Below are 20,581 nucleotides of genomic sequence, written 5' to 3' on the forward strand. Positions count from 1 at the left end.
TTTTTTAATCGCCTAACAGCACTAATAATAACACTTTCAATTTGTAGTGCACTCGACTCTACATTTGGAAACCAAATCTCAGAGTGCTACAGGGTAAAAAAACATAGGCTTTAAAAACCAAGGCATAAAAACATACCCAAAAAATTGATACAACACACAAAGACATGTATAAATAAAAAGGTTAAAACTAAGATGTTTTTAGTGTTTTGTTTTCTCATCTATTCCTATGGGTCTTGGGTGAGGTTGTCTGTCTGCACAAACATTTTATTGCATTAAATCTTTGCTTTGAGGCGGATTAACCTAAGAATGATGGCGTCCAAGTCATAAAGATAACTGGGTGCGAGTGACAGACAGTGGCTCAGGAGGTAGAGCGGTCGTCTGTTGATCAGAAGGTTCCCAGTTCGATTCCCACTCCTCCCGGCAGCATTTCGAAGTGTCCTTGAGCAAGACACCTTTAACCCCTAACTGTAGAGCCATATGAAATCCGTTTAATTTTTTTCCAAATTCCATTTTATTTTTTTCCAAATTCCGTTTTTTCCGTTTTTAAATATTTCAGAATTCTGTATTTTGCTTTATACGCTCATTTTACCATCAGAAATAGTGTCTAATAAGTGGGAATGAATAAATGTCCACAATTTAATAAGATATAACAGTCAATTTAATAGGGCTGTCTTAAATACTTCGAAGCTTCGTTCGATGGGCATGGGATTCGAATATGAAAATAAAATTCGATTATTAAAAAAATAAATAAAAAATTATATATATATATCACTGATTCTTGAGAGTCGGGACAAAACACTTTTTAAATATTATATTTTGAGAATGCACACTATATTAATTAGAGTTATATATTCATGTAGAGAAAGGTCTGAGCTATTTATCCATGTAAAGGTGCGGGCTCTACATAGAAAAACATTTTCAACAAATTCACATGTTTCCCTTTGAAACTTGATTTGTGTTAACTCCGTCAGACACACAAAAAAGTATATAATTCTAATTATTCCAGTCCAACAAGAATCTAAAGTTCTGAAGTATGTTGTAATAGTGTTTAGTTACTCTGGTATGCAATAAAATATAATATATAAACCTCAGGTGTAATTTCACACTATTCTGAAAACCCAGAGTTAGAAATATTAGCATTTTCAAACTTTGTTTTACATTTTGATATGATAAAAAAAAGATCATTAAGTAAATAAGACACAAGAGGATGAAGATCTAATGCTCCTTTATTACTTAAACAACGTAAACTGAAGAAGGAATTTGTATTTTCCCCAAGATTAACAAAAATAAATATCTGACGGTGTTGACAATGATCTGACGGTGTTTACGAGAAACTGACGGAGTTGACAAAATTGGATTTGCATCTCTGCTCAATTTTTTAAACAGATGGAAGTGACAATAATAAGAACTAATAACTCCTTGTCTTATACTGAACATTTTGTTAACTCAATTGTAATAAACAACAAACTTTACATACACTGTTTCCAACTATTACAAAATGCACCGTTTCCAACAACAAAAACAGTAATGGAGAACAGGACCCCTTCTTCTCGTCCCTGTTTTCATCTACCTCCTCTACACCACTTCCTGATCTCCACTTTCTCACCCACTTCTCCTCTTCCTTTCCTTCTGCATTTCTGATTAGTTTCACTTTGAAACTCGCTGCAAAAGCAGGATAGTTGTCTGTTGTGGATCCTGTCCTTATGTGCGATGATCTGGTGTATTTGTCTTGTTGAGGGAACCGGTTTGAGAGGATTCATGAGAAGTGTGTCGTATCTTTGCATGTCTTCTTCCACAATATGATACAGCTGAACACCATTCAGACTGTTTGAGACCTTTTTGAAGAATATGTGTCCATCCGTCACATAATTTCCTCTCAGGACCAGGTTGTCAGCTGTTCTTTTTACTGTTCCGCCAATGCCGTCTGGTGCGCCCTTACCATGAGAAGTGGGGAAGAAGTTCCACGTTGTCCTTTCAAACCCCAGTGTAGGTGGGATACCAGACAGAAGAAAAAAGTTCTTCTTCTTCTTGTTTGCTTGGACCAACAGACCAAAAGTGCACGGTGGTAACCTGTGGATATTTTGTCTTGATATCTTTTAGGACTGGATCCATTTGTGTCCAGTCTGTCTCTTTGACTCTGACAGTGTGCAAAACCCTGCCTTTCCACCCTTAGTGTAATACATTCTGGTATGGAGTGTTATCTGTGGCAGATTTTGTCCGAAATGGCAGGCCTGAACTTCAGCTTTATATTTGAATTTCCAGGATTCTGAAAAGTCAACATGGACGATTGCTGTACTCTCATCACAGGACTCAATTGTGTTGCTGTATTCTTTTGACTGGTTTCGCAATGAACACACATGTGTTGTGGTTTCCTTTCTGAGTTTTTGCTCATAGAGTTTGATGAGCAATGAAAGGCTGCCTCGGTGTTCGACGAGCTTAGTGTTCATGTCGATTCCATTGCATGTGTCTTCTTGAACTCTCTCCCACTGCCTCCATTGAACATCGATTTTGTCTTGCTCTTGGGTTGTAACTGTACCTTTGTTTAGACATTGTGAGCAGGCGCGAAGAAGGCAGGCCTCACTTGCTGGAGAGCAACAAACTAATTGAAAACTGTCATCCAGTTTGCTTCACAACACCAGACATTTTAAGGACCTCGAGCATTAAGCATGCATTTTCATGTATTTGACACAGACATGTCTTCCGATCAGATGCTTTTGGTGCTGTGACATAGAAGGGCCTCAGAGCACAGAATGAAGAATAGCTCAGCTTTACAGTGGTTCTTAATCTGGTGTGGAGGTTGAGCATGGAGTCTAGCAGGATCATTATGTGCCGCTTGATCTTGTTCCTGGTGATTGTGTCAGTCTTATCCGTTGTCACACGTGTAGAGTTCAGGAAGAAATCCTGAACAGTCTGTGTTATACCCTGTATTAATGTTGGCTTTTTCTGAGGCTGCTCCTTTTCTCTCATTAACTTGTAGGTTAACCCAAACTCTTTCATTTGTTGAAGAAGACGATACTTTTTAAGAATCGTGCCTGATGACACACTCAGTGCTGGTTTTTGGCGCCGTGGGCCAGGAGTTTGTTTGTCTTCAGCTCTCTTCTGGGGATGTTGTGGAATAGAAGGGTCTTTTGGATTTTCGGATTCCTTACTTTGCTTCCTGATAGCATCTTCTTTGTTTCTGTGCCTGGAGAGTCCAGTGGTGATGTATTTGTAGCCTTTTTTCTGCGCATTATTGTTTTTATCAGGTTGTTTCGTTGCTTTGTTACATTTGTAATATTCTCTTTCATAGTTTTTATTTCTCTTGAATGCCTTTTTCGCATTTTACTTCGTTGCTTTTCCTGTCTGAGAGACTCCCTGCACTGTCTGGCATTGTTATCTAGAATATCCTGATCTGATTTTTATCTGATCCTGATTTTTCTTGAACTCTACACTTGTGACAACTGATAAGATTGAGACAACTGACTAGCAAAATATTATCCTGTTGATCACTCCATACCATAATGTATTACACTATGGATGGAAAGAGTCAGATAAAGGATGATGTAGCAATCTACAGTAGACACACATGGACCAGTCCTATATTAAGAATTATTATAAAGATATTAAGATGAAATATCCACAGTTTACCACCGTTCACCTTTTCTCTGATGATCTAAGTAAACAGTATAAGAACAAGAATAACTTTTCTTCTGTCTTGTATCCCTACTGGGTTATGAAATTTTACATCAATCAATCAACCACGTAGACAAGTGATATATTTATATTTATGTATTAACACATGTGCTGGGAAAGTAAGACAATTATTCAATAAGCAGACCACAGCCTGCCCATGCTCTAAAAGTCAGAAGTGTATTGTAATGCATGCTATTATATGCACACTTCTGTGCAGATACAACTCTGAAATAACATTTAAATCCTTTACCATGTTCAAAAATAGTATAATAATAGCATATTATGAGGTTATTGATGGATTTGTCAACTCCGTCAGCTTACACGTCAACTCCGTCAGACACAAAATCTGACGGAGTTGATGTCTGACGGAGTTGACAAAAAGGCACACATTTTCCCTCCAAGCCTGTATTGTGCACTGCAGCTAGCTAGTTTTTTGGCAGTTGCTAGCTGTCTTAAGAATCTCACTGAAACACTTGAATTCAATCCACTATTGTTTTTTAAAAGTATAATAACGGAGAGATGGTGTTGACATGTTCCAGCTGTGACCATAGGAATATTGACATTGTTTGTCTAAAATATCAAAACGTATCAAATTTACCAGACCATGTGTGGTAGTGTTGCATTCACCACAGGCAGGGAAAGGAAAAGGGGTCCTCAGGGATAGAGCTGGCCATGCTATTGCCTGATTTAATTAGGTTTATGAAAAAGTCTGACGGAGTTGACATAAACTGAGGACACAACTTTGATAGGCAGATTTCTATGGAAAATATTATTTGAGTTTCATGGCATGCATTGTTTTATACATTTATAACCCTTATCCTTGATTTGATATGTATGTTTTCACAAGTGGAGAGGTTTTTTAAGCTTTTTTGGGCTGGTCAATAATGTGACCCTTGCTGAGGACAAGGAAATTAACATGGGAGCTTCTAACCACAGATTATACATTTAAACAAATATCCCCCAAAAAACAAATATATGTGCTAAAACATAACATCATTCAGTATACACAATACCTTTAGATTGAACTTTGTGAGTATGTCAATCATTATTAATTTCTTTATTTTTTATATAAATTAGACTTTTCTATGTAGGACATGTTTTGTCCCGACTCAAGAATCAGTGATATATATATATTTTTGCAAAATCAACTCTGCCTCTCTTTGTTAACTACAACAAGCGATGCTGTTTGTTATTTAAGGTGAGGTCGGACTCGGCACTGACAGATTTGTGTTCATTGTGCTGCTTTTATAAAGCCTCAAATGACGGCTTACAATATTTCATGAAAGCAAAGTGTTTTGTTTGTCTAAGATTTAAAAAGGTTTAAACTTTACAGCACTGACAAAGTTGAACAAAGTGCTGTATAAGTCCCACAACATAAAAGAAAAAAAGTTTATTAAAAAAAAAAAAAAAAAAAAATTATAGTTGATTCCATTTTTATTGCTCAATTCCGCGATTCCGTCCGCGATTCCGTGATCGCTGATTCCATATGGCTCTACCTAACTGCTCCCCCTAACTGCTCCTGGTGAGCAGGTTGGCACCTGTTTTTGATTGATTGATTGATTGAAAAGTTTATTAACAGATTGCAGAATGGGTACAGTACGGCTCAATACATACAATTGTTAAGGGGAGGCAGACCAGAGAAAGACTTTCGTCTTGTTTACATCAGGGTCCCCCATTTTCAATTCATCATAACATATATGACATACATGACATACAGATAGACAGTAGTACTGCGTCTGCATTACCTTGCATGGTGGCCTCCGCCGTCGGTGTGTGAATGTGAAGCATAAGTTGTAAAAAGCGCTTTGGATACAAGCTGCTGTATAAATGCAGTAATTGACAGTCTGTTATGATGGACTTAGTACTCAGGTGCTGCTTGTCTGTCCAGTTAACCCTTTCACTACCACACTACAGCAGGTTAACCCTTTACTATCACACTACAGAACCGTCTGTAGTGTGATAGTAAAGGGTTAACCTGCTGTGTAGTGTGGTAGTGAAAGGGTTAACGACCCTTTGTTGTGTGGCAGTGAAAGGGTTAACATTCTGTCTTGTCACAGTGAAAGGGTTAACCGTTTGGTAGTGCGGCAGTGAAAGGGTTAATAACTTAAATGTGTGTGAGATTTTACTAGGCATGTCCCGATACCACTTTCTTTACAAGGTACCTGGTCTGGTACTACTTATGACTCTGAGTACTTATTATTATTATTATTATTATTATTATTATTATTATTATTATTATTATTATTATTATTATTATTATTATTATTATTATTATTATTATTATTATTATTATTATTATTATTATAATAATAATAATAATAATAATAATAATAATAATTAATAATAATACTTAGGGGTGTAACGATGCGACCTCACAACGATTAAATTCGATTACGATTATTCAGGCAACGATTCAATGAATCATGAAATCTCCTCATTTGACGATTCGATTCGATTAATTTTCTATCAGTTAATTCCCCCAAAAAGTGTGAATACACAAATGTGGCTGGGGGAACTAATTCACTCAGCATGAATGGACTATAGGTAAATAAAACAAAAAAAAAAAAAAAAAAAAAAAAAAAAAACATAAAACATTTATTAATATTTTTCTTTTAATTTCGATTATAATCGAGTCTAACATTTTCAAATCGGTGGAGTTGAATCGTCACATTAGAATCGATGCATCGTAACTTACACCCCTAGCACTACTAGTACACAAGCACAGTATCGAGCCCGGCGGTGTGGTTATCAGTATTGGGACATTCTTGGACGTTACGCACTGAGTCGGGGAGTGAGCAGGTGTTCTGGTCCAACCCTGCAAAGAAACGATGGCTTCAAATTATCTTTATGTCAAATGATTCATTATTATCTTTAGCTGGGACCGGCAGCAGCTCTATATAGCTCACTCAGTTTCGATCACAGGAGGCTGAAATCTGGCATGGAGGTTGTGTGTGTGTGTGTGTGTGTGTGTGTGTACGCACGCACGTATGCGGTCCGCGGATCTGCTCCTGTTATCTCTGTAATGTAGCGACTCGCTCGCTGCACGCCTCCTCCCCCTGAGTTTCAGCCACAGGAGGCAAGAACGACACAAACAGAACGGGGGACTATCAGCTCGGGTCGACCTTCGCTCGGTGGCGGCGTGAAACAAAGTCCACGTTATCGAAAGTGGACTCGCTGTCCCTGGGAATTGTTATAATACATTGTGGAATCCGGGGGCGGGGGGCGTTGTAAGTAACACTGTATACGTTCTGTCGAGGAATGCGTTTTGCACCACCTGACCTGCCGTTCTGTTGACCTTGGGTGCAGGAATCACAGAGTGCGTGTTTAATATAAGCCCATTGCTTAGTCGGGTTAGAGAGTGTATCACAGCCTGCTGCAGGTGCAGTCTACTTCCTGGAGGACAACTTTGCATTATGCCGGCTGTAGGGTGGCACGCGCACGTGTGCTCGTAATTAACTCATTCAGCGCCAGCGTGTATCCCCACCCCTAACGGTGGGCCGCGTGGCTGCGTTCAGTTCACTTCCTGTGCGGAGGAGGAGGAGGGTGGTGTGTGGATGGAGTTGAGTTACCTTAACCCTTTCACTGCCACACACGGCAGAAGGTTAACCCTTTACTATCACACTACCGACGGGCGGCGACCGGTTAACCTTCTGTGTCGCGTGGCAGTGAAAGGGTTAACCGTTTGGTAGTGCGGCAGTGAAAGGGTTAATGGTCATCATAGGATTAACCCTTGCACTGAAGAACCTTATAACTCTGAGGCATAACAAAAAATATTGTTTGTTTCCTGTTGGTTGTCAGTTAAGGCCATGGGTAGGTAGGGAATTTATTTTATTTAATTTTTTTATTTTATTCTTTCCCACGGCGACTATGGATAGGGAATTTCTTTATTTAATTAAAATGTTCACAACAACATGGATGCATGTACTCTGCCAACATGTTTAATATCCATAATACTAAAGGTTTGACTAAGATTTCTATGAAACTTTATAATTATTTTACTTTTTTTTTTTTTTTTTACTCATAAAATATATTGGGTCGCACCTAAATCGGCAGGATCGGTCGGCAACCGGAAACAAACCATTATTTTTTTTAGGCCCGAGTGTGAACGTGACGTATCGCAAGAAAGTACTCAACCTCTACTGTCTTTAACACAACACTCTAACGTACCATCTTTAGATAATAAAGTACTCAACCTCTACTGTCTTTAACACAACACTCTAACGTACCATCTTTAGATAATAAAGTACTCAACCTCTACTGTCTTTAACACAACACTCTAACGTACCATCTTTAGATAATAAAGTACTCAACCTCTACTGTCTTTAACACAACACTCTAACGTACCATCTTTAGATAATAAAGTACTCAACCTCTACTGTCTTTAACACAACACTCTAACGTACCATCTTTAGATAATAAAGTACTCAACCTCTACTGTCTTTAACACAACACTCTAACGTACCATCTTTAGATAATAAAGTACTCAACCTCTACTGTCTTTAACACAACACTCTAACGTACCATCTTTAGATAATAAAGTACTCAACCTCTACTGTCTTTAACACAACACTCTAACGTACCATCTTTAGATAATAAAGTACTCAACCTCTACTGTCTTTAACACAACACTCTAACGTACCATCTTTAGATAATAAAGTACTCAACCTCTACTGTCTTTAACACAACACTCTAACGTACCATCTTTAGATAATAAAGTACTCAACCTCTACGGTCTTTAACACAACACTCTAACGTACCATCTTTAGATAATAAAGTACTCAACCTCTACTGTCTTTAACACAACACTCTAACGTACCATCTTTAGATAATAAAGTACTCAACCTCTACTGTCTTTAACACAACACTCTAACGTACCATCTTTAGATAATAAAGTACTCAACCTCTACTGTCTTTAACACAACACTCTAACTCACCATCTTTAGATAATAAAGTACTCAACCTCTACTGTCTTTAACACAACACTCTAACGTACCATCTTTAGATAATAAAGTACTCAACCTCTACTGTCTTTAACACAACACTCTAACGTACCATCTTTAGATAATAAAGTACTCAACCTCTACTGTCTTTAACACAACACTCTAACTCACCATCTTTAGATAATAAAGTACTCAACCTCTACTGTCTTTAACACAACACTCTAACGTACCATCTTTAGATAATAAAGTACTCAACCTCTACTGTCTTTAACACAACACTCTAACGTACCATCTTTAGATAATAAAGTACTCAACCTCTACTGTCTTTAACACAACACTCTAACGTACCATCTTTAGATAATAAAGTACTCAACCTCTACTGTCTTTAACACAACACTCTAACGTACCATCTTTAGATAATAAAGTACTCAACCTCTACTGTCTTTAACACAACACAATAACGTACCATCTTTAGATAATAAAGTACTCAACCTCTACTGTCTTTAACACAACACTCTAACGTACCATCTTTAGATAATAAAGTACTCAACCTCTACGGTCTTTAACACAACACTCTAACTCACCATCTTTAGATAATAAAGTACTCAACCTCTACTGTCTTTAACACAACACTCTAACGTACCATCTTTAGATAATAAAGTACTCAACCTCTACTGTCTTTAACACAACACTCTAACGTACCATCTTTAGATAATAAAGTACTCAACCTCTACTGTCTTTAACACAACACTCTAACGTACCATCTTTAGATAATAAAGTACTCAACCTCTACTGTCTTTAACACAACACTCTAACTCACCATCTTTAGATAATAAAGTACTCAACCTCTACTGTCTTTAACACAACACTCTAACGTACCATCTTTAGATAATAAAGTACTCAACCTCTACTGTCTTTAACACAACACTCTAACGTACCATCTTTAGATAATAAAGTACTCAACCTCTACTGTCTTTAACACAACACTCTAACGTACCATCTTTAGATAATAAAGTACTCAACCTCTACTGTCTTTAACACAACACTCTAACGTACCATCTTTAGATAATAAAGTACTCAACCTCTACTGTCTTTAACACAACACAATAACGTACCATCTTTAGATAATAAAGTACTCAACCTCTACTGTCTTTAACACAACACTCTAACGTACCATCTTTAGATAATAAAGTACTCAACCTCTACGGTCTTTAACACAACACTCTAACTCACCATCTTTAGATAATAAAGTACTCAACCTCTACTGTCTTTAACACAACACTCTAACGTACCATCTTTAGATAATAAAGTACTCAACCTCTACTGTCTTTAACACAACACTCTAACTCACCATCTTTAGATAATAAAGTACTCAACCTCTACTGTCTTTAACACAACACTCTAACGTACCATCTTTAGATAATAAAGTACTCAACCTCTACTGTCTTTAACACAACACTCTAACGTACCATCTTTAGATAATAAAGTACTCAACCTCTACTGTCTTTAACACAACACTCTAACGTACCATCTTTTAGATAATAAAGTTTGGAAACGCTGTTCCTCTGAAACCGAGTTGTAATGGTTCTTCATCTGAGGTGCTCAACTATTGGATTGATTTTCATAAACGACATCTGTGAAATGGTGTTTCCCCACAGGCAACGCAAACCACATATAGAGTATAAACACATGAGTAATTTATTTCCCGTAGAACGATAAGCACCTCTGTGATAAACACTAGATTTAAAGGATCTCTACGGGAAATGACTCATTCAGCGTATATTTACATTTAGTCATTTAGCTGAAACGCTTTTATCCAAAGCCACTTACAAGTTCTGTACGACAAGTCATCAGGAAGGGCACAACTCTATCAGCTTGAGTAACAATGTTCATCAAAGTGTTGAGTGCTACAGTGTAGGTTAGTTTATTAGGACAAGTGCATGACAGTAAGGTTAGTTAGGGTTAGATTTTAGAAGTAGAATATACATTAAAAAGGTCTAATGGACTAGCCCGGTCCACTAAGACCAGACCGACTGATTTATGAAGGAAGAGGGATCAGCCGAACCTAAACACAGCATTAAAGCCCTGTGTTCAGAGTAGCACTTACAGTCCATGCGGGGATGCTCATACTTTCAAAAGAGAAGCAAACATCTCTGTGTATTTGTGTGTCTTTGTTTGTATGTGTGTGTGATTTATCTTACAGGTGTTTTTCTAGTGAACTCTTGCTGAACTTGAAAATAATAACATTATTAGTGATGCACCGATGTGAAAATTGTGGCCAGAAATACCGATAACCGATATTAATATTGCTGTTCTGGCCGATACTGATATTTACCGATGTCGATATCTCTGTATAGAAAACACCTTTTTTATGATAATCAGATAAAGAGCTATTTTCCAAAAATAATTTTCTTTTCTTTTTTTCTACTTTTGTAACTTATTTTCAGAAATTAGTCTGATATTTTGAAACTATTTAAGGCCAAAACATGTATATATATATATATATATATATATATATATATATATATATATATAAAAAAATGAATAAAAATGTAATACTTTTTTATTTATTTTTTTTAATATCAGCCCATATATCGGCCCTATCTTGATATCGGACCTATGCCGATGTGTAAAAAAACTGCCATATCGGCCGATATTATATCGGCGGCCGATATATCGTGCATCATTAAACATTATCAAAGCCCAGTCATAATTTGTATTAACTTTAGCAGTAGCCTGGTTGTTCACACCAGCAGTAGAGCAGTAGTCTGGTTGTTCACACCAGCAGTAGAGCGGTAGTCTGGTTGTTCACACCAGCAGTAGAGCAGTAGTCTGGTTGTTCACACCAGCAGTAGAGCAGTAGTCTGGTTGTTCACACCAGCAGTAGAGCAGTAGCCTGGTTGTTCACACCAGCAGTAGAGCAGTAGTCTGGTTGTTCACACCAGCAGTAGCCTGGTTGTTCACACCAGCAGTAGAGCAGTAGCCTGGTTGTTCACCTCAGCAGTAGAGCAGTAGTCTGGTTGTTCACACCAGCAGTAGAGCAGTAGTCTGGTTGTTCACACCAGCAGTAGAGCAGTAGTCTGGTTGTTCACACCAGCAGTAGAGCAGTAGCCTGGTTGTTCACACCAGCAGTAGAGCAGTAGTCTGGTTGTTCACACCAGCAGTAGAGCAGTAGTCTGGTTGTTCACACCAGCAGTAGAGCAGTAGTCTGGTTGTTCACACCAGCAGTAGAGCAGTAGTCTGGTTGTTCACACCAGCAGTAGAGCAGTAGCCTGGTTGTTCACACCAGCAGTAGAGAAGTAGTCTGGTTGTTCACACCAGCAGTAGAGCAGTAGCCTGGTTGTTCACACCAGCAGTAGAGCAGTAGTCTGGTTGTTCACACCAGCAGTAGTCTGGTTGTTCACACCAGCAGTAGAGCAGTAGTCTGGTTGTTCACACCAGCAGTAGAGCAGTAGTCTGGTTGTTCACACCAGCAGTAGAGCAGTAGCCTGGTTGTTCACACCAGCAGTAGAGCAGTAGTCTGGTTGTTCACACCAGCAGTAGAGCAGTAGTCTGGTTGTTCACACCAGCAGTAGAGCAGTAGCCTGGTTGTTCACACCAGCAGTAGAGCAGTAACCTGGTTGTTCACACCAGCAGTAGAGCAGTAGCCTGGTTGTTCACACCAGCAGTAGAGCAGTAGTCTGGTTGTTCACACCAGCAGTAGAGCAGTAGTCTGGTTGTTCACACCAGCAGTAGAGCAGTAGCCTGGTTGTTCACACCAGCAGTAGAGCAGTAGCCTGGTTGTTCACACCAGCAGTAGAGCAGTAGCCTGGTTGTTCACACCAGCAGTAGAGCAGTAGTCTGGTTGTTCACACCAGCAGTAGAGCAGTAGTCTGGTTGTTCACACCAGCAGTAGAGCAGTAGCCTGGTTGTTCACACCAGCAGTAGAGCAGTAGTCTGGTTGTTCACACCAGCAGTAGAGCAGTAGTCTGGTTGTTATTGGTTGTTTATTAAAAAGAAATTGACCTTATCGTGTTCTTGTTTTGTTCTTGATTTATTGTGATGTTTCTTCTTGACTTGTTTAAAGAAGACGTGTCCGGCCCATGGGGACATTAACGTGTGTTGTCGAGCCTTACAAATAAATTTGATTTGTTCACACCAGCAGTAGAGCAGTAGTCTGATATATTATGAGATGATGGTCAGGTGATGATCATAATAATGATCATGATATAATATAAATAAATAAAACATAAAATTGGTGCTGAACCATAACATTTATTTGACAAACCAAACTGATTTAAACTGATGTTTTGACAAAGAACATCCTCCACTTCATACAATTGACATATTCAAAAACCTTAACGTGTTTTGTTTATCTAGTTCTGATTTTTTTATTCTGGTATATTATGTCCGATTCACTCGCACTGAAAATAGACGCCGAAACCATCGCTGCCGAGTCGACCATGGGGGGCTCCGCTCCGTGTTGCGGCTGGTACGAAGGTCCAATCTCTTAACATGGACACCGAGAGGAAACTGGCTGCTGTTCGCGGCGCCGCATCTGGGCGCTTTCTGTGGGCTGTGTGTTTCCACCGTCAGGCTGCCTTGCTACCTTGAGATGCACAGATGGAGGGAAATGGGAAAGACAAAACAAAAGTGTTATGGAATTATAATTGTGTCTTACTATGAAGGAGGGTGAACAATTGTGTCTTAGTAGTAAGCTTAGTAAGCCATACATCCCCGGTCGTGTCGTGATTGTTTTAATGTATTGCAGCTTTTGATTTTGTGTATACTGTATTTTGTATTTCTCAGTTTTTATATTGTATTTCTTAGTATTTCTCTGTTTTTATATTGTAAAGCACTTTGGTGCAACTTCGGTTTGTTTTAAATGTGCTATATAAATAAAGTTGACCTTGTCTCTACTATGAAGGAGAGTGAATAATTGTGTCTTTATGAAGGAGAGGGAACAACTGTCTTCACTATGACGCAGAGGGAACAGGTATTCCCAGGTGTTAGGATTGTGTGTGAACATTCAACAACATGACAAGTGACTTATTGGCTGAGCCGAGCGCGTGAACATGACAAGTGACTGGTTGGTTGGTCTTCGGTTCAAAGATCAATTGTTGCACTGCATTTTGATTGACGGCTCAGCCCTCATATCCCTGCAGGTATACTGGGCCTCCAGAGGGAGGTGGGCGGAGCTTCTCGGTACATGAAAGAGGCTCATCTGTTATTTCCTCCGTACGCCACACACACACATACACACACGCACGCACGCACGCACACACACACACACACACACACACAATACGAGAACCTCCACATGTGGCGCTGACTCATTCACGAACACACACACACACACACACACACACACACACACACACACACACGCCACAAACACGCAATTTGCATAATTTCTCTTCTCATGTCTGCTTCTTTGGCCCTTATTCCCGCGGTCCTCTGTCTATATCAGAGTGCCAATCTTCACTTCAACCTCAGTGGGTTTCCTCTCTCGGTCTTCTCTCTGTCTCTCACGTCTCTTCTTCTTCAATCTCTCCATTCCTTCCCTTTTTTCCCCCCTGATTTGGCATCGCATATATTATATACACACACACACACACACACACACACACACACACACACACACACACACACACACACACACACACACACGTCCTCAGTAGGAGAGTGGGTCATGGTGTGTGTGCGTGTGCGTGTTTGGATTGAGATTGGGTTACATAGCTGGATTGTGTAATTGTGAGGTGTGTCTCTCTCTGCTGCAGGGAGCAGGCTGCTCTACTCGCGCCATTGTTGGAGCTGAACTGCTGCTATGGAGCCACGGTGGGGGGGGGGGGGGGCGGGGGGTGTGTCACAGGGGTGGGGGTGTGGTTCTCTGTGGGGGGGGTGTCACAGGGGTGGGGGTCTGGTTCTCTGTGTGTGGGTGTGTCACAGGGGTGGGGGTCTGGTTCTCTGTGTGTGGGTGGGCGTTAGGGCTGACCTTTGAATTTCTTTTTGGAATTCTAAGCTTCGGGGGCCGAGATTCGATTTTAATTCGAAGCTTCGAGATTAAAAAAAAAATAAATTATAATTTTTTATTTATTTATTTATATATTTTTTTTATGTTGTGGGACTTAATGCACAGCACTTTGTTCAACTTTGTCAGTGCTGTAAAGTTTAAACCTTTTAAAATCTTAGACAAACGAAACACTTTGCTGCTTTCATGAAATCTTGTAAGCCGTCATTTGAGGCTTTATAAAATCAGCACAATGAACACAAATCTGTCAGTGCCGAGTCCGACCTCACCTTAAATAACTAACGGCATCGCTTGTTGTAGTTAACAAAGAGAGGCAGAGTTGATTTAGCAAAAAAAAAAAAGACATTTAATATATATATTTTTTTATATTCGAATTTTATTTTCATATTCGAATCCTATGCCCATCGAACGAAGCTTCGAAGTATTTAAGACAGCCCTAGTGTGTGTGTGTGTGTGTCACAGGGGACACCATGTCTTGTGAGGGCATGTTGTTGACTCCAACCAGGCATGAGGTCTCCTCAGTTCCACCGTAAATAAAGGATTAGGAAAAAAATAATAAACTGATTGCCGTTTGGAAAGTGTCCTTTTACCGTCGCCTCGCATAGATACAGGATTGGAATTTTTAAGAAGTGAACATTCTAACCCCGCGCCGCCGGTGATGTCACGAGACGCGGGCTACACTTACATCTGAGATGGAAATCGGATGGAAACATTCCAGAAGCGTGGACTGGACTGGGGACACCTGAAGGGGTTAAAATTATAAAAACGGTGTGTGGGTTTTGCCGGGTTGAACTCTTGCTCCAAGGTTGTGGCGAGTTTTGATTACACAGTGTCCCAGCCAGGCATGCCCCTGCTCTGCCCCGCTCAGCGCCGGAGACCTCAATGGGAGGGATAAGTAGTAAGTAGTACCACACAGAAAAAAAAAATCCAGTGAAAGTTTGTTTGATGAAGATAACGGCGTTTTCACAAGGATTCTCAAAGCAACGTCAACTTCGAGCTTTAGCAGAGTGGACCTCGAACCCTTCTGCTCCACATGACCTCCCAGCTGCCAAGGCTTTTCAACCGCATTACAGATTCAGATTCAGATTCAGAGTTTTTATTTGCCACATGGAAACAATTTTCAAAATCATAAATATACCATACCATGGGCAAAAGGAGCGGGAAGAAGAATAAATCTTATAGTTACCTCCTGCCCCTTATTCCTAAACTAAACAAAGTGTTACTTGATGCTCGGCGACGGCGTACAACCTAATTTACACAAAATAATAATTTATACCATATACAAAGAAACAAACAATCCAGTTTAAACAAGAAAAAAATGTAATGATAATAATAATAATAATAATAATAATAATAATAATAATAATAATAATAATAATAATAATAATAATAATAATAATAATAATAATAATAATAATAATAATAATAATAATAATAAAGAATAAAAGAGAGAACAAATATCTCACTATTCAGATCACATTTGACTTTCTTACTGATTTTTTTTTTCTTTTATAATTCTTTTTGAATTGACAAACACTATTACATCCCTTAAGCTCGCTATGGAGAGAATTCCACAACTTTACACCAATAACTGAAGGACACATCTGTTTAAGTGTGGTACGTGGTGATGTTTAAAATTTAATTGCCTCCTACTAAACTCACTTTCTAAATGAAAAAGATTTTGTAGTTGTTCTGGCAGTGTATTATTTCTTGCCCTAAACATAATTAACAATGTTTTGAAACTTAACCATGTCTTCAAGTTGAATTATTCTAGATTTAATAAATAATGTGTTTGTGTGTTCTCGATAATTCACATTCATTACAGACCTTAGAAAGGAAACTGTTCTGCTGTTCACGGCGCGGTGCGCTTTCTGTGGCCCGTGTGTTTCCACTGTCTTGCTACCTTGTACCCTGCTGATCTAGGAGCTGCACAGATGGAGGGAAATGAGAAAGATGAGATACGAAAATGTCATAAAATAATGATCGTGTCTTACTATGAAGGAGAGTGAATAATTGTGTCTTTACTATGAAGCAGAGTGAATAATTGTGTCTTTACTATGAAGCAGAGTGAATACTTGTCTCTTTACTATGAAGCAGAGTGAATAATTGTGTCTTTACTATGAAGCAGAGTGAATACTTGTGTCTTTACTATGAAGCAGAGTGAATAATTGTGTCTTTACTATGAAGCAGAGTGAATAATTGTGTCTTTACTATGAAGCAGAGTGAATACTTGTCTCTTTACTATGAAGCAGAGTGAATAATTGTGTCTTTACTATGAAGCAGAGTGAATACTTGTGTCTTTACTATGAAGCAGAGTGAATAATTGTGTCTTTACTATGAAGCAGAGTGAATAATTGTGTCTTTACTATGAAGCAGAGTGAATACTTGTGTCTTTACTATGAATCAGAGTGAATAATTGTGTCTTTACTATGAAGCAGAGTGAATAATTGTGTCTTTACTATGAAGCAGAGTGAATACTTGTGTCTACTATGAAGGAGAGTGAATAATTGTGTCTTTACTATGAAGCAGAGTGAATAATTGTGTGTCTTTACTATGAAGCAGAGTTAATAATTGTGTGTCTTTACTATGAAGCAGAGTGAATACTTGTGTCTTTACTATGAAGGAGAGTGAATAATTGTCTTTACTATGAAGCAGAGTGAATAATTGTCTCTTTACTATGAAGCAGAGTGAATAATTGTGTCTTTACTATGAAGCAGAGTGAATAATTGTGTGTCTTTACTATGAAGCAGAGTTAATAATTGTGTGTCTTTACTATGAAGCAGAGTGAATACTTGTCTCTTTACTATGAAGCAGAGTGAATAATTGTGTCTTTACTATGAAGCAGAGTGAATACTTGTGTCTTTACTATGAAGCAGAGTGAATAATTGTGTCTTTACTATGAAGCAGAGTGAATAATTGTCTCTTTACTATGAAGCAGAGTGAATAATTGTGTCTTTACTATGAAGCAGAGTGAATAATTGTGTGTCTTTACTATGAAGCAGAGTTAATAATTGTGTGTCTTTACTATGAAGCAGAGTGAACAATTGTGTCTCTTTACTATGAAGCAGAGTGAATACTTGTGTCTTACCTATCCCCACACACTGTGCTGTGCAAACGCAGGAGAAACAGTGGGGGGGACCCCGACACAATGCTAGAGGCTATAGCTACAGGATGTGTAAAGTAGTTGTGTTTATTAATTTGTCTCATAAATCATTTGTCTCATAAATCATTTGTCTGTCCTCCCGCAGATCAAGAGGAAAGGACCGAGTGTCTCGGATGATAAAATATCAAAAGGACGACCAGACGTCAAACTGGACACCTTCCGTCCCTACCAGCAGAGCTGATGGCATGGCCATTTTCAACCCACCAGTAGGGCGAGTCTGAATGCCGCCCTAGTCCCGCCCCCCCCCCCCCCCCCGCCGCCTCCCGTCCGAGCCGCCCCCCCGAAGGGCCCCCTTCCCTCCCGTCCGACCGACCTCACCCGTTCTTCCTGGACCAGACAGTAGTGTGACAGAGGTCAGAGGTCAAGATGATGGACTCAATGGATGACACCACGCCCGGCTGCCTCTACAACACCAGCGTCAAGTTCTTCTACGACCATAGCGGGAAGAACATCAGTGACCACTGGCGGACCCGTGACTACGTGATAGTCAGCCTGGGCATGTTGGTCTGCTTCATTGTCATCTTATCCAACATGTTGGTCATGGCGGCCATTTTCATCAACCGCCGGTTCCACTTCCCCATCTACTACCTGCTGGGTAATCTGGCTGCTGCAGATCTCTTCTCAGGTACTGGTTACTGCTAATACTTCTATTATTACTGGTTACTAGTACTACTACTACTACTTCTATTATTACTGGTTACTAGTACTACGTCTACTACTACTACTATTATTACTGGTTACTACTACTACTACTACTACTATTATTACTGGTTACTAGTACTATTACTACTACTACTACTATTATTACTGGTTACTAGTACTATTACTACTACTACTACTACTACTACTACTATTACTGGTTACTACTACTACTACTATACTACTACTATTTTTTTTGTTATTATCTTCCCCCCCCCTTTATTTTCCGTTTTTCTCCCATCCCAATGTTAGTCGTTATGCCAATTCCCAATCCCCTTCCTGGTCGTTGCGCACTCTACCCCTACCGTCGGTCTGGGAGGGGACGGAGGCTATCACATGCTTCCTCCGACACATGTGTACCCAGCCCACCGCTTCTTTCCACCTGGCAGCACGGACTCTCGCTGGGAGAGTGTAACGTGTGGAAGGTCACACTACCTCTCCCAGATCCTTCCCTTGCTGTGCAGGCGCCCCGACCGAACTGTAGGAGTCGCTGTTTACAATGACCAGGACCCACCCACGCCGGCTTCCCACCCGCTAACACGGCCAATTGTGTCAGTATGGACAGTCGGCCAAGCCGGAGGCACCACAGCCGGATTCGATCCCACTGGCTCTGTGGTGGTAGACAGACGCTTAGTGCGCTGCGCTACCCGGCCGCACCCTACTACTACTATTATTACTGGTTACTACTACTACTACTACTACTACTACTACTACTACTACTACTACTACTACTACTACTACTACTACTACTATTATTATTATTACTGGTTACTACTACTACTACTACTACTACTACTACTACTACTACTACTACTACTACTACTACTACTACTACTACTACTACTACTACTACTACTACTACTACTACTACTACTACTACTACTATTATTATTATTACTGGTTACTACTACTACTACATTTTACAAAAAGTGATGTTTGGTGAAAGTTAGATTTGCACTTTATTAATCCCAATAGGGAAATGCATTCTTGTTTGATGATCAAGAGGCACCTTTTATTTGTTTTAAGTGAAGTTTGGTGAAAAAGCAAGTTATTGCACTATTAATCCCAATGGGGACATTCATCTTTGTTTGATCAAGAGTAACCTTTTATATATATTATAAGGATCATAATAAGATAAGATCGACTTAGTCGACTCTAGTGTGTAGTGTGATGTGTGCCTGTGATGTGTGCCTGGTGCCAGTGTATGGCAGCCATTGAGTCTGCGTAGCCCAAGGGTGGGTGCTACCAGTGGTGGTGAAGAAGGCATTTTCCACCCTACATTGTGGGGAGCGCTTTATAAATGTAATGAATTATTATTATTATTATTATCATCTATGTGTGGTATGCTGATGGCAGCATGTTGTATGTATGTGTGGTATGCATGGCAGCATCATGTCTCTATCAGCGCTGCACGATCAATAGAAAAGAAATCGCGATCTCGATTCATAGACCTATGCGATCTCATTTAAAAATGATGACGATTTTTTTTAAATATAAAAAATTCAGTTTAAGTCAAGCACTTTCATATATACCGTTATGTTTAAGTTTATGTCAAGCACTTGTCTCTTGTCTGTTTAAGAAAGAGTGCAATCAATTATTTTATTGAAAAAATAAGAATCGTGTGAGAGAATCGTGATCTCAATTCTTAAGAGAGAGGAAAAATCGTGATTCACATTTTTAGCAATGAATGGTGCAGCTGGTCTCCTGGTCTCTCATTTAGGAGCCATCCGTGTTGAATTTGGTTTAAAAATGGCGGAGCTGTCTCAAAAATAAAAAGCTGACTCTAAATACAGTAGATTTCATTCTCGGTTCTTCATGCACGCCTGGTGATACTAAATCCAACTTGAACTCTGTCATTGGAACGAGTAGATTTGGCCCGATCCATAGATGTGCAACATCGCTATAATAAGGTAATTTATAGGCCTCATATAATAATAATATTTCAAATTGCATGGGTCCGGATAGCAGAATTCGGTACTGTATCTACAAAACCTTCTGTGTAATCATCTTCCCTTTATTAATTTCCTTCGATTTATTTTTTGTACACATGATCTCAAAGGTACTGAACGAGCTCAGTGGCAGATTTTATGTCTGGTC

General features: G+C 39.3%; 1 protein-coding gene across 1 annotated transcript in view; it reads left to right on the forward strand.

Annotated features, from left to right (window-relative positions):
* Nucleotides 1–20,581, forward strand: part of LOC311232604 (lysophosphatidic acid receptor 2-like) — a 52,689-nt gene that overhangs the window by 21,285 nt on the left and 10,823 nt on the right. Inside the window, exon 2 of the mRNA XM_084319464.1 lies at nucleotides 17,871–18,410. Coding sequence (XP_084175590.1) covers nucleotides 18,152–18,410 — 259 coding nt within the window. The 5' untranslated portion in view covers nucleotides 17,871–18,151. The remainder of the gene's footprint in view (nucleotides 1–17,870; nucleotides 18,411–20,581) is intronic.

The sequence above is a fragment of the Notolepis coatsorum genome, assembly GCF_963971535.1.
Source record: "Notolepis coatsorum genome assembly, chromosome: 7".
Taxonomy (NCBI): Eukaryota; Metazoa; Chordata; class Actinopteri; order Aulopiformes; family Paralepididae; genus Notolepis; species Notolepis coatsorum.